We start from the raw sequence: 15,613 nt of genomic DNA, 5'->3' as shown, positions 1-15,613 counted from the left end.
TCTCTACTCTCCCTAGCTCTGTAAGCCAATGTGCATCACAATACCCTGTGAATGATGTAAAGGGATCAGCCTCTGCCAGGCTGCAGTGTGGCTCTGCAGCAGGAGGCAGCCGTAATCACCGCCGTCCTCAGAGGGGTGCTTTTAAGCACAAGGAGGTCTCTGCCCACTGCAGCCAAGGCAGGTAAGAGCGGTGTGGTTGCTGCTGCCTGCACCTCTCTCTCTCCTCACTTAGTGGCTGCATTACTAAATGGTTGACTACATTTCAAGTATTTTACAGACAGGAACTCACACCATAAAGAAACGTTATGGCAAGGCTATTGATAAAGCAAACATTTCTTTTAGAAAGTGAACACTCATCCCTCTTCACTGTGAATTCTTGTAATACCTTTAACTCAATGTCTTTTTTTTTCCTTAGAAATGGGTGCACCTATATTTCTTAAGATATCTGGTTCTCTGTGATACAAGAAGACCTAAGTTTTAAAAACTGTTAACTAGATTAACAGGTTATTGAGTTAGCTGAGCGACTGATTCTTTCATTTATTCTTTCATTCTGAAGCCTGCATCAGGCACTCCTTGGATAGGAAACCCTTTGCAAGAGAATGAGACAGAAGAAGGACAAAGAGAGCGAAGATAGTGGCCACCAAAACAAAGTGGTCCCCAGCATCTAGGAGCTCACATTTTACCTGGAGAGACAAAACGCTGTATAGACTGCTGTCTTGGCCAAGCGCGGTGGCTCACGCCGGTAATCCCAACACTTTGGGAAGCCGAGGCGGGAGACTTGCTTGAGCTCAGGAGTTTGAGACTAGCCTGGGCAACATAGCGAGACCTTGTGTCTATTTAAGAAAACAAGAAACAACAACAAAAAAAACCCAGATGTCTTGTTGTTTGAAGAATTTCTAGAGCCTTATCCAAAGCCTGGCAGAGAGTTAGCTAATTTTTCTTAAATAATAGAATGAATAAATTAATTCAGCAGCCAATAAACCAAAATGCAGAGTAGAATTTACCAGGGGCTCTGGGAATTCAGAGGAGGGAAATGGGCCATTTAAAACTCTGGAGAGAGGCCTTGTAGAGAACTTCTGCAGGACTTGAACAAGGCTCTGAAGAATGGGCTTAATTTAGACTAGAGAAGGAGAAAGGAAAGAGTATTCAGGCAGAATTCACTACAGAATTGGTGAGAATCCGGGGAGAGGAGAACCAACCTTCCTGAACTGGGAAAACCGGCTGCCTGAGAAAACAGAAGCAACAGTGGCCTGTGAAAGTCACTCAGTTACCTCGAGCCACTTCGAAGCAGCCTCTCACCACACACGTGCTCGAAGGCAGCCAGAACGGTAGTCACGCACCTGGCCAGGGTGGGCCACGTCAGTCCTGAGAACCTCTTCACTCATGCCTTCTCTGCACCCTCCCATCACTAGGGCACGGCTTTCCCCAGGAGTTGAACTTCCTCTAATTTCATGAACACCGATGCAACACTTCCAAGGAAAGGGGCCTCATAAAAGGCATCCAGAAAATCACCTGATACAATTTACTCACCAGTTAAAATGCCATTTCCTGACTATTCCACACGTTCCCATTGACTCACTGAATTTTCCAAGTCTTACGAGATACATCACGTCAGTCTTGGGACCCTGACTCATAGCCTTCCTCTGCCCCTTCTCTGGACAGATTAATTAATAGCTTGGTAGTTTTCATTTAATTGGGGCCTATGCATTGATTAAATTTACTAAGAAATTGTTACTAGTTCCACTGGACATTGGACTGGGAGTACCCAAACTTTGGTTTAACACATTTTTTTTTTGAGATGGAGTCTCGCTCTGTCGCCCAGGCTGGAGTGCAGTGGCATCATCTTGGCTTGCTGAAGCCTCTGCCTCCAGGTTCAAGCGATTTTCCTGCCTGAAAATTAGTCTTGAACTCCTAACCTCAAGTGAGCCGCCCGCCTCGGCCTCCCAAAGTGTTGGGATTACAGGCCTAACTTAATAACACTGTTTAAAATTCTTTCCTACCATAAAAACAGATGACAATTTTAAAAAGCGTTTTTCAATGAAGTCTTCAGAAAGTCCTTCTCCTGGAGAAAAGCTTTTCAGATGTTTCATATCAGGGAAAATGTGCAGGTTTTCTGAAGCAAATGTGACTTATCTGCTCTTTGAGCCTATGTTTTAGACCTCTAAAAGAGGAAAGGGCCCAGCCACCCAGCTGCCTGGGAGGTAACTTGGTGCTAAAGGATTGTTTTAGGAGTAACTGCGCTTTAATTTTATATTTGTATGGCTCTATGATTAATATCTGACTTTATCTCCTCCACCAGACTGTTAAGCAACATGACAGCGAAATCACGCATCTTTTGCTAAACGCATTTTCTAGAGTGCCTGGCAGCGTCAGGTAAAGGTGGTTGGTTAATAAATCTTTGCTGAATAGATCAGACAGTCAGTGATCAGCTTTCAAGTTGCTTTGAAAAACACACTCAGGTGAAATAAAGCAGCTAGCCAGCCGGCAGGCAATGAGTTAACCGTTGACTATGAAAGGGAAAAGAAGGAGCCGTGACACATTTTTTTTTCCAGTCCTTTCTGTCTCCTGGTTACTGAATAATCCTAGTTTTGTTTTGGCTGATGGTCTGGGTGCCCTGTGATTGTTTTGATAGAGAATAAGAGTTAAAATAAGTCTTTCTGCAGCCAGACGGCTCCCACCCTGGTTCCTTGGTAACCTCGTACAAGTTACTTGACTTCTCAGTACTTTAATTTTCTTGGAAGCAGATAGACTCTGAAGGGTTGCTGGGAAGCTAATGGGAGTTAATGCATGTTACCTAATATGTAATCCATGATTGTCAATAGGAACTCATATTTCTCCCTTCTCAGAGATGCTTTCAAGAGCACAGAACACTCCCACACACATCATTGCCCCATTTAACCCTCCAGAGGGCTACCGTAATCAACTCGCAGAGTGGGAAAATGACGTGCCTCGGGCCACAAGGGTTTCAGTCCAGTGTTCTCCCCCTATACCCCAGCCATGTTTGTGCAAACCACAGGCCCAGCTGTCTTTATGCATACATAATAGATATGCAGAGCGCAACATTCCTAAGGTAAATGGTAAAAAGCATGCCTTTGTCCCCCAGCCACTCAATTTCCCTTCCCATTGTTTACTCTTTTTCATGTGAATCTTCTTTTTTTTTGTATTTTTCGTAGAGATGGTGTCTCACCACTTCATGGGATTATTTAAATGTAGCAGTTTGCTTGTAGCAAGCCTCATTCTCCAGCAAATAATCAGATGTGGGCCAGGTGCGGTGGTTCAGGCTTGCAATCCCAGCACTTTGGGAGGCCAGGGTGGGTGGATCACCTGAGGTCAGGAGTTTGAAGCCAGCCTGGCCAACATGGTGAAACCCCAACTCTACCAAAAATTAGCTGGGCATGGTGGCAGGCGCCTATAGTCTCAGCTACTCAGGAGGCTGAAGCAGGAGAATTGTTTGAACCTGGGAGGCAGAGGTTGCAGTGAGCCAAGATTGTGCCACTGCACTCCAGCCTGGGTGACAAAACAAGATCCTGTCTCAAAAAAAAAAAAAAAAACAGATGTGAAAAGAAATTTTAGACTAGAAACATGTATGTTTAGTCTACCGTCAGTATGGGAAACAGAAAGAATGTTAACATAGAGAATGAAGGTCTTTAAAAACATCTTCAGAAGGGCTGGAGGAACAGCCTCTGGGTGGGGCCCCAGGAGGCATCTAGAACATCTCCCCAAAACTGACCCATCACTGGGAAAGCGATGTCAGTCCAGATCAGGAAGCCGCTTCCAGGAGTATTGAGTTCAAGAACCTACTCCCAACGCCACTGCCTCTGCCACCCAGGAAGCAGGAATTTGAACCCTGGGACAGAGTTCAGCCACTGCCTTCACGGCAATTGCTTCTTGACTTCTTGACTGCAGCAGCTGCTGCAGAAAAACACCCTATCTCCACAACCTTGCTCTGCCAGTAGAGAAGATCAAGGCGGCAGCCTCTCCCCTGTGTCCACCTTCCAATTCCTAACAAGTACAGCTGATTGAGGGACTCTCATTCCTAGCCAAAATTCTAGTTGTGAGGGACTCTGGGAAATGTAGTGCTTTGCTTGCAAGTTTGTGAGGTAGGAAGGCCCACTAAGAAATGAGACAGGATCGGCCAGGTGCAGTGGCTCATGCCTGTAATCCCAGTACTTTGGGAGGCCGAGGCGGGTGGATCACGAGGTCAAGAGATCGAGACCATCCTGGTCAACATGGTGAAACCCCGTCTCTACTAAAAATACAAAAAATTAGCTGGGTATGGTGGCACATGCCTGTAATCCCAGCTACTCAGGAGGCTGAGGCAGGAGAACTGCTTGAACCCAGGAGGTGGAGGTTGTGGTGAGCCGAGATGGCGCCATTGCACTCTAGCCTGGGTAACAAGAGCGAAACTCCGTCTCAAAAAAAAAAAAAGGAAATGAGACAGGATCTTGGGTCATAACTGATTAAAACAAAAACAAAAACAATGAAGTGAGACAGGAGACTATACCCAACTAACATCAGCACAGGACCTCTGCTTTTTATTTTCTTATTTATTTATATTAACCTTTTTTTACCTTTGCTTTTTAAAGAAAAGCATATCTGGCCAGATGTGGTGGCTCAGGCTTGTAATCCCAGCACTTTGGGAGGCCAAGGCAGGTGGATCACAAGGTCAGGAGTTCGAGACCAGCCTGGCCAACATGGTGAAACCCCATCTCTACTAAAAATACAAAAACTTGCTGGGTGGGGTGCCGTGCACCTGTAATCCCAGCTACTCAGGAGGCTGAGGCAGGAGAATTGCTTGGGCCCAGGAGGCAGAGGTTACAATAAGCAAAGATTTTGCCACTGTATTCTGGGTGACAGAGCGAAACTCCTTCTCTAAAAAGAAAAGAAAAGCACATCTGTGTGTATTTGCCTTACGCTTGCCATTTCTTTTTGCTCCTTTGCTAACCTTGTATTTCCTCCCTAAATAGTCCATAGCCACAGTTTTTCTACTATGTCAACTTTTTTACTGATTTCTTTCAAGATGGGCTTTGTGGTACTAGAGTGCTCACCCGTGGAACTATGTGAAAACTGGCAATATGATCCTTTATCCATTTTTTTTTCAGATTCCCATCCATCATGACTGCCATCCGACTACGAGAATTTACTGAGCGTCGCCGAGCCATCCCACCAAGGTATTATTCTTCCAGATGCACAGCCTCAAGGCTGTGGCCAGGCAGCCAGGTCCCTGGGGAGTTAGAACCGCACATCCTGCTGCTCAGTGGTTGAGAGGTCACTGCCAGGGAGGTCTAGGGAAGTTCTTTGGGTGTTCCCTGTTGAGCATGTTTATGCAAACCTACTGGCAAAAGTCAGAGGAAGCTGAGAGGCCGAAGAAAGAGGCTGACAAATCCAGCTTCTTACAAAGAAATATTTAACAGGGACTTAGGACCAGAAGCTACGTAGTGTCTCAGGTGGCACTGAGATGAGATTGTGGATGTCTGTGCCATCACGCCCGAGAGCCAGGGCTTAGATGATACCCTAGGTAAAGGGTGATACAGAAGCAATGTGTGGGACAATTGAAGTACTATAACACCAATGCTGTTTGGCTGAAGTGCAGAACTTAACAGTAAGTACCTGCTCTGACACCAGAAACTATAGAGAAACTGGAAATCTTAGAGGCCTGGGGTGATACGGTTTGGCTGTGTTTCCACCTAAATCTCATCTTGAATTGTAGCTCCCATAATCCCCACATGTCATGGGAGGGATCTGGTGGGAGGAAACTGAATCATGGGGCGGGGTGGTTTCCCATGCTGTTCTTGTGACAGTGAATAAGTCTCACGAGATGTGATGGTTTCATAAGTGGGAGTTCCCCTGAACAAGCTCTCTTGCCTGCCGCCATGTAAAACATGCCTTTGTTCCTCCTTTGCCTACTGCTGTGATTGTGAGGCCTCCCCAGCCATGTGGAACTGTGAGTCCATTAAACCTCTTTTTCTTTATAAATTACCCAGTGTCAAGTACTTCTTTATAAATTACCCAGTGTCGAGTACTTCTTTATAGCAGTATGAAAACGGGCTAATACAAGGGATTAATCAGAAACCAACATGGTGAATTAGCATCCAACATAGGATTGCTTTAGCGTCTACATTGGGTTTTGGAAAAGTTGTAAGAAAAAGAAACCTCACACTCATTGCAGGATCCAAGCAAACAGGCAACTCCAAATTCCTAAAAGATCAAAAGGATATTGGTTTTTGCTTGGGAAGGGCTTTAGTAAGAAGTCTGAGGGACCCAAGCCCACATTTTGGATTGGACCATTTACTCTGCTTGGGGCGAAACAAATTGCTCCTGTACTTCTTCCCAATGGGAGCTGACAGCACAGATGGAAACTAAGGAGCAGTTTCACTCTTTCTTCAAGGTCACCGATAGCACAAGAATAACAAGCCTTAGATATGTTTTGTTGTGCTAAATGTGATATCAGATGACCATCTGGAAATCCTACTTCCACTCTCCCTTCACCACCTGCTATGGAGTCTGCAGAAGTAGAGAAGCTAAAAACTCACGACGGCAACTTCACACTGTGATTTCGGGGTCAGCCTCTTGTAGCCCCATTGGCTTCGTGGCTTTGAGCAAGCCTCATGTTTATTTTATTTTATTCCTACTTATTTATTAGAGACAAGGTCTCACTGTGTTGCCCAGGCTGGAGTGAGGTGATGGGATTGTAGCATGGTCCAACTTCAAACTGCTGGATTTAACTGATCTTCCTGCTGCCGTAGTCTCCTGAGGAGCTGGGACTACAAGCTGCCTGCTCATTTTTAAATTTTTTGTAGAGACCAGGTCTCGCTATGTTGCCCAGTCTGTCTGGAACTCCTGGCCTCAAGCAGTCCTCTCACTGGTCTTCAAAGTGCTGGGATTACAGGTGTGAGCTACAACACCCGGCCTCATGTTTATTTTAATATTGAGCTATTTTAGCCATGTTTGGTCAAAAAAGAGAAGTCCTTTTACTTCCAGAAACTACAGAAGGAGTGAACGGATGATGTGTCCTTTTTGAATACACCTTAAGAATTTTCTTTTAAGGCTGGGTGTGGGGGCTCACGCCTGTAATCCCAGCACTTTGGGAGGCCAAGGTGGGTGGATCAATTGAGGTCAGGAGTTCAAGACCAGCCTGGCCAACATGGTGAAACTCTATCTCTACTAAAAATACAAAAATTAGCTGGGCATGGTGACATGTACCTGTAATCCCAGCTACTCAGGAAGCTAAGGCAGGAGGATCACTTGAGCCCAGGAGGCAGAGGCTGCAGTGAACCGAGATCCCACCGCTGCACTCCAGCCTGAGCAGCAGAGCAAGACTCTGTCTAAAAAAAAAAAAATATATCACACATATTATGGGTAGCAGAATGCGACATGGAGCTTAGAAAACTGGATTTGAGTCACAGCTCTGGCAAGTACTCGTTTAAATGGACTTTACTATTTTAAAAGTCCACTTAACCTGTCTGAGACTTGGCCTATTCTTATACAGCAGAGAGTTAATCATGTTTACCTTGCAAGGTGACTGTGAGGATGAAGTGAGATCATTTCTGTGAAAATACTCTGTAGAGCACGAGGCCCAGTAGGGCCATCACCCAGAAGAGTGCAGTCATAGGAACATAAGGTACCTGGGGCTGTGGGACCAGGCTGTGGAGGGATGGACACCCCTGGCCTCTCCTATGCATGTTGAATTTTGACTGGGGATAAACCAGAGCCTGCTCCAGTTATAGTCACCCTCCCAGGGGACAGGCTTTCTCTCATGTGAACTGAACACCTCACCTCAAAGAGCCAAGCCATCAGGGACTGGAAATAATGCACAGGGCCTGTACCCGCCCAGTGAGAAGGAAAGGGCTTTCTACAGCCAGGTCAACAGAATCACTCTGAGCAGAACCCTGGGGCGGGGCTCCACAGCCACGTGCTTTCACAATCATTCTGAGGCTAGGAGATGCACAGCCTCTGGCCTGGCTAGCCATTTCCCCTTTGGAGGCAAAAACTCTCTTCTCCACCCAGTCAGACCTCCCTCCACACACATTTCCTAACACACACCTTCCCATTTTTCTCTTCACTCCTCCCAAAACCTGCCAAGAGACACTTCCAAAGGGCCAAGTCAGGGAGTATTAATTACTTGGGGCTGGTGTACGGATTCTTTATCCTCAAATCGGCTTTTACTGACTGCTTCTAAGGAGCAGTGCTGAATTTACTCATCTGTATTCAGCAGCCTTTGTATGCATGCCATGGTCAAAACCCAGCCCACCCCCGACAGCCTAGCAACTATAGAAACCAGTGTCCCCAAGCCAGGTGCAGTGGCTCACGTCTGTAATCCCAACACTTTGGGAGGCAGAGCCACGTGGATCACAAAGGTCAGGAGTTCGAGACCAGCCTGGCCAACATGATGAAACCCTGTCTGTACTAAAAATACAAAATTTAGCTGGGCGTGGTGGCGCACCTGTAATCCCAGCTACTTGGAGGCTAAGGCAGGAGAATCGCTTGAACCCGGGAGGCAGAGGTTGTAGTGAACTGAGATCGCACCATCGCACTCCAGCCTGGGGCATAGGAGCAAGACTTCGTCTCCAAAAAAAAAAGAAAGAAAGAAAGAAAGAAAGAAACCAGTCCTTTAGCAACTACAGTGGATTCTTAAAGTGTAAAGTGGCCCCAGGGCCACCTTTGGTAATATTCCAAGGTGGTGCTTCAGAAAATGACTAAGTGCCCAAGAAAGTGATGTGTCCCACACCCCTGCATCCAGAAATGTCATTTGTTCCCTTTATGGTGCCAATTTCTCTCTCTTCTTATGACTTAATCCCCTGTTGTTATTTACCATCCAGGGCTCAGTCATGTTACCCCAGCCACTGGGCAAGCCCAGACAGCCTGTGGGTTTTCTGCAAATCAGGCCACCCGGAGGTCCTCTTTGCACAGACAGAAACAGAAGTCGCCCGGCTCAGCGCTCGCTCTTCACACTAGACAGGCCCGCTCTGATCCCAATGTATACACTTCGCTCAGATCCCAACTCTGTCCCAAGTCTTGGCCTCTATAATTTCCTTTCCCTGGAATCTCTCCCCCATCCCCTTTGCTCGTCCAAATCCTGCATACTCCTTCGTCTTCTGTGTCCCGTAGACCCTTTATATTTCAGCATGTGACAAGCTTTTTGAGAACAGGTACTGCTTCTTAGTCAGCTTTGTCTCTGCAGAGCCTAGCATAGCGCAGGGCATTTTGTGTGCATTCGATAAAGGGTGGTTGAGTTGAACCGAAGGCATAGTTTCAGTTTTTATCCATCATCTAACACATAGTTAGCGAGATGCTTTCTCCAAAACTACGTGCTGCTTTCTACTGACTCTGATTTTTTTGTTTTTTGGTTTTTTTTTTTGAGACAGAGTCTCACTCTGTCACTAGGCTGGAGTGCAGTGGTGTGATCTCAGCTCACTGCAACTTACGTCTCCTGGGTTCAAGCGATTCTCCTGCTTCAGCCTCCTGAGTAGCTGGGATTACAGGCACGTGCCACCACGCCCAGCTAATTTTTTGTATTTTTAGTAGAGACAAGATTTCAATGTGTTAGCCAGGATGGTTTCAATCTCCTGATCTCGTGATCTGCCCACCTCAGCTTCCCAAAGTGCTGGGATTACAGGCATGAGCCACTGTGCCTGGCCCCTGACTGAAATTTTATGGCATCTACTGACTGCTCAGAATCTGTGGGAGGTCCAAAAAGACCCCACATGTCCAGGCATCACAAACTCAATAAAGTCATCTTCCCAACGATGGAGACTTGCTGTGTCCCCTCTCTTGGGGACAGGCAGGATTCTTTCCCATGCCTGAAGATGCAGCTTTGTCTTGGACTCTTCCCTCTCTTTCACCCTCCATCCTGTCTCCTAAAACATCCCCAACCAGCCCCATCCTCTTCTTCCACATTTCCATCATATCAGAGCTTTGTCATGTCCCACATAAAGCGCTTCAATCACTTCCTAAACAGTCTTTCTGATTTTAGTCACATGGTCTTCAAATTTGTTTTCTGGCTAGGTGAGGTGGCTCTCACCTGCAATCCCAGCACTTTGGGAGGTCAACGCAGGAGGATCACTTAAGCCCAGGAGTTCCAGACCAGCCTAGGCAACATAGTGAGACCCTGTCTTAAAAAAAAAAAAAATTGTTTTCCACATTGCCATCAGAGAAGATCTTTCTACATCGTGTCATGAATCTTGTTAAAAAATCTCACAAAGTAGACTGGGCAACATACATAAGTCATATGCCTGGCATATATGTAGATGCCTGTATTATCTGCCAGCCACTAAGGGGCTGAGACAGGAGGATCTCTTGAGCCCAGGAGTTAGAGGCTGCAGTGAGCTATGATCACACCACTTCACTACAGCCTGGGCAACAGAGTGAGACTCCATCTTCAAAAGCAAACAAAACACCAGACCTCACAGAGTCCCTATCCCCTCCATCAGTAGGTCTCAAACTTTCAGATATAATGCCCCTTTTTAAATAACAGATACTTTGTAATATCTCTGCTATTCTTCTGAAATAAAATCTGTAAACGATATAAACCAACTATATAAAAGTTAAAGAATATTAGGTTGGTACAAAAGTAATTGCAGTTTTTGCCATTGAAAGTAACATCCATTGAAAGTAATGGCAAAAACCACAATTACATTTGCACCAACCTATCTCATTACAGTTTTGTAACTATAATATAAAAGGAAAAGCAATGTACTATAAAATGAGATGTATTTCTTGCTGGGAGCAGCGGCTCACGCCTGTAATCCTAGCACTTTGGGAGGCCAAGGCAGGCAGATCACTTGAGGCCAGGAGTTAGAGACCATCCTGGCCAACATGGGAAAACCCCATCTCTACTAAAAATACAAAAATTAGCCAGGCGTGGTGGCAGGCACCTGTAATCCCAGCTACTTGGGAGGCTGAGGCAGGAAAATCGCTTCAACTCAGGAGGCAGAGGTTGCAGTGAGCCGAGATTGGGCCACTACACTCCAGTCTGGGCAACAGAATGAGACTCCGTCTCAAAATGAATAAGTAAAATAAAGTGAGATGTATTTGAAAGCATAAAATCTGAGCACCATTCCCCTCCAGCCCGGTCTCTCCCAGCCCCTTCGTATTTCACTTGTACCGCCCTCTCTCACGTTCACCCCACAGAAGTACTGTCGCCCAGTCTCCACGTGTTAGCTCACACTGGCGCTCCCAAAAATCCTCAGCCTTCAGCCTCTAGACAGGGCTGAGTCTCCCTCCCAGGCCTACAGGCGCCCGGTGCCTTGCGATCGCTGTGCTGCTTCACGTTTCGTCTTTACAGACTTAGTTGTTACAGTTTTTTAAAAAATGAAATTTTGTAAACATCAAAAGTAGAAAAAAAAAGTATAATGAGTCTCCACTACCAATTCCCACATTTCTTTTATTATTATTATTATCATATATTTTTTCCAGAGTCCTCCATTTACTGATTCTCATGTTTCTCTCTTTTTTTTTTTTGAGACAGAGTCTTGCATTGTTGCCCAGGCTAGAATGCAATGGCACAATCTTGGCTCACTGCAACCTCTGCCTCTGGAGTTCAAGGATTAAGGCACGTGCCACCCCGTCCAGCTAATTTTTTGTATATTTAATAGAGACGGGGTTTCACCATGTTGGCCAGGTTGGTCTCGAACTCCTGACCCCAAGTGGTCCACCCACCTCGGCCTCCCAAGGTGCTGTGATTACAGGTGTGAGCCACTGTGCCCAGCCCCATTCCCACATTTCAACTGTTACCAACATTTGCCCCACTGGTTTTATTTACTTAATTTATTTTTTATTGTTTTCTTTTCATTTCATTTTATTTTATTCCAGAAACATGCTTGCCCACCCACTGGTTTTATATATCCACCTGTTTCTTTTATCCCTCATATTTTGAACCTGATACCTGATATGTTCAATATTTCCTTATGAATCCTGAACACAAATAACATTTTATTACAGATGCGGGAGGTTGTGGTGGGAGGAGGGGGGCCTGCAAGGACCATAAACTTGAAAAAAGACTCTTATCAAGAAATTCCATGGGTTTTAGGGGCTCAGTGCCAGGAACTGGGGACAAAGACCAAATATGTTTTGTATTATCCACAGCTGACATTCTCCTGGAATGAACTAATGGTCAGAATGGCTTTCTTCTCACTTTCTGCTCTAGTATATTCATTGCTCACCAAGGAAGAGACCTGCAAGGCTATTACCCTGGGCAGCTGGCAAGACTGCATTTTGATGATAGTGCAAAGAAAGCTCCCAGGTGAGACACTCTCTGCAATCTCAGTTTCCAAAAATGTCGCTCAAGTTACAATGATAAAGAGAGGTGGGTGGAAGACACACAACTCCTCATAATATTGATAATAGCAAAAACAAGTATTACTTAATGGATAGAAGAGGTTTGAAAGGAAATAAACCAAACTGTTAATGTGTTTTTTTTACTAAGTAGTGATATTATTCTTATTTTATATTTTATTTTTTATTTTTTTGAGACAAGGTCTCACGCTATCACCCAGGCTGGATGCAGGGGCATGATCTTGGCTTGCTGCCACCTTCATCTCCCAGTTCGAGCAATTCTCCTGCCTCAGCCTCGCAAGTAGCTGAGACTACAGACGCACGCCATCACACCCAGCTATTATTTTTGTGTTTTTAGTAGAGACAGGGTTTCATCATGTTGGCCAGGCTGGTCTCTAACTCCTGGCCTCAAGTGATCTGTCCACCTGGGCCTCCCAAAGTGCTGGGATTACAGGCATTAGCCACCCCAACCAGCTTATGCTTTATTTTAAAATATTTCTATTTTCTAGAGTTTCTCTAATGAGCATATATTACTTCTACAAGCAGCAATAAATACAGCATTTCATTAACTCTTCAAAGACATTTAAGAAACACCAAGAACGTTTTAACTTAGTCAAGTAACTTAAATTTTAGGCACTCAGTGCCAGGAACTGGGGACAAGTTTCCCAGTTTCTTTCTCAGTCAAATTATGAATTTAGCCTAAATGGTTTCTGCCTTTCTAGGTGTGACTTTAACAAAAAGAAAAACAAAAAACGAAAACCACAGGCGCTTTGACCTCATTTTCTAGTTAGAAAAGGCTGGAAACCACAGGGGTTAGAAGCAGCAAGTAGGATAAGTTAAGAAGTGTTTGGCTTTGGGCCATTTTCATTTCTTCTCCAAGTATCAGTCGCCTTATCTATTAAATAAAATAACTGGTGTAATATTGCAGGACATTGTAAGCACTCAACATACGATTGCTGTCACTGGATTCCACATCTAGTACATATTGCACGTTTCTCTAAATTGTCTATGACATAGTCAGTCCCAGTTATACTCCATGCAAGGAGAAGGCGGCCGTGGCCTGCGTGGCTTCAAACAGCAGAGTCTAAATGTAATCGATGATCAAACAAGAAGTAGCTTTAAGGGCCATTCTGGTTTAATTAGATGAATGAAATGTAGCTCAGGGAAGTGACATGTCTGACCTGAGGTCACCCAGTTAGTTGGTATAAAAGTTGGGCTTGAAGGGCTGGGTGCGGTGACTCACGCCTGTAATCCCAGCGCTTTGGGAGGCTGAGGTGGGCAGATCATGTGGTCAGGAGTTCCAGACCAGCCTGGCCAACATGGTGAAACCCCGTCTCTACTAAAAATACAAAAATTATCCAGCCATGGTGGGGTGAACCTGTAATCCCAGCTTCTCAGAAGGCTGAGGCAGGAGAGTTGCTTGAACCTAGGAGGTGGAGGTTGCAGTAAGCCGAGATCGTGCCATTACACTCCAGCCTGGGCAACATAGTGAGACTGTCTCAAAAAAAAAAGTTGGGCTTGCATCTATTTTCATTTTCTGGTTCCCAGTTCAAAACTCTTTGTTCTAACTCAAATCCATACTGTATTAAACTATTAGGGCTATGTTTTCTGCCAGAGGATAGACAGGAAATGACAGAACCCCACTGCCAGAGCTGCTCATGGACCAACTCCACAGAACACCCCCATGTTGTGTGAACTCTGATAATCGCCCTCGTCCACTTACCACTGCCACCTCTGCCCGACACCCAAATATCAGTCCGACTGGAGGATGGCTCAGCTAAAGGGAACCTTGACTCTGACGAGACTTGTGCCTGCCCAAGATTAGCCTTAAGTGGCAAACTCAATGCAGATGTCAGTCTATGAGCTCATCGAGCTTCTAGTTAAGAACAGCAAGAAAAAAGAAGACAAGCAAAACAAAACAAAAACTAGGAAATAATGACATTGTCAGGACCAGTCCTAAGTCCAGCTATTGCAGTCATGGTGTAACTTGATAGGTATGTGTAACGGCTTGCCTTCCCCAGACACATTCCTCCACCAACTTGACATCCTTCAGTAGCAGAGTCCTTCGTTTGAGTGAAAGTCTTGTCTTCAGAAGAGCAGTGATAGATTACATGAAAAGGGAGAATATTCTGCTGCTGGAGAAACACGCAGAGGTAGAGGCATGCTGGCAGTCCAGCAGAGGCCATCTAGGAATAGTCACCAGGGCCTGGTTCAGCAGTCAGAGCCATCAGTGACACAGAAGTTACTAGACTGGTAGTGGATTCTGGTCACACAGAATCCAGACTCACAAGAAACTGATGCATTCCCCAGACCATTAATGTTTGATGGACAGTGGGAGACATTCTTCTGTAGGAAAAGGAGCACGCTCACCCATCATTTAAGGCATCTGCTTTACAAGGTCAGATACCTGTTAAGCATGAAATCAGAACAAGAAGAGGTGGGTGGGTGTTCTCGATGATTCTTTAGGCCCATCCACACAGAGCACCCTTCCAGTCGTCCAGCATCTCTCCCCGTTCACTACCCCACGAGCATGGCTGCATTTTGCCCTTGCTTTTTCTGAACGTCAGGCAGAGCCACTCCATTTTTGCTAACACACTCTTTCTTAAAGAAGCCACGTCACAATCAAGGTCACCAGATCAGGCAAGCACAACTGATGGGTAAGCAGCCTTGGTCACCTCTTTAAGTGCGATTCGTTCACAGCGATACACTCACATAAGGCTACTCACCCCAGTTAGATTTAGATGTTCCTAAATCTCAGCCAACACTTAATATTTTTCATGTCAGCAGCAACTCATCTCATCTATTTTATAGTTTAAAAACATAACGGTTTATGAGAACATTCAGAAAACATTCACAATAAAAAATGAAATGCTTGAAAATTATCCACAACATCATCCCCAGAGATAATCATGCAGAATCATCCAAAATAGGATGGGATGGGTGTTTTAAAACCTTTTTATTTTTGGTAACAGCTGCACTGAGATAATTCACATGCCATACAATTCATCCATTTAATTCAATTGAAATGAATGTAATTTAATTCAATTCAGTGCATAATTCAATTGAAACCTTTGTTTAAACCTAATAACGTATTGTGGACTTTTTTCCATTTCAAAAATTATAATTCTACAACATCCTTTTTTTTTTTTTTAGATGGAGTCTCGCTCTGTCGCCCAGGCTGGAGTGCAATGGCATGATGTCAGCTCACCGCAACCTCCACCTCCTGGGTTCAAGCGATTCTCCTGCCTCAGACTCTCAAGTAGCTGGGATTAACAGGCGTCCACCACCACGCCCGGCTAACTTTTGTATTTTTAGTAGAGATGGGTTTCACTATATTGGC

General features: G+C 45.1%; 1 protein-coding gene across 4 annotated transcripts in view; it reads left to right on the top strand.

Moving 5' to 3' along the window:
* Positions 1-77: 77 nt before the first annotated feature.
* Positions 78-15,613, top strand: part of SPMIP3 (sperm microtubule inner protein 3) — a 31,863-nt gene continuing 16,327 nt past the window's right edge. For 2 of the 4 annotated variants that reach the window (XM_035280809.3, XM_017966694.5), the window contains exons 1-3: positions 78-181; positions 5,103-5,171; positions 12,146-12,241. In XM_035280809.3, the coding sequence (XP_035136700.1) occupies positions 5,116-5,171; positions 12,146-12,241 (152 nt within the window). In that variant the 5' untranslated portion in view covers positions 78-181; positions 5,103-5,115. Of the gene's footprint in view, positions 182-2,304; positions 2,374-5,102; positions 5,172-12,145; positions 12,242-15,613 lie in introns of those variants that run through there. The other 2 variants (XM_035280806.3, XM_078357200.1) reach the window with 2 other exon arrangements.

Source organism: Callithrix jacchus, chromosome 19 (genome assembly GCF_049354715.1).
Source record: "Callithrix jacchus isolate 240 chromosome 19, calJac240_pri, whole genome shotgun sequence".
Lineage (NCBI taxonomy): Eukaryota > Metazoa > Chordata > Mammalia > Primates > Cebidae > Callithrix > Callithrix jacchus.
The sequence above is the reverse complement of the archived record's forward strand: the minus strand, read 5'-3'. Positions and strand labels throughout refer to the sequence as shown.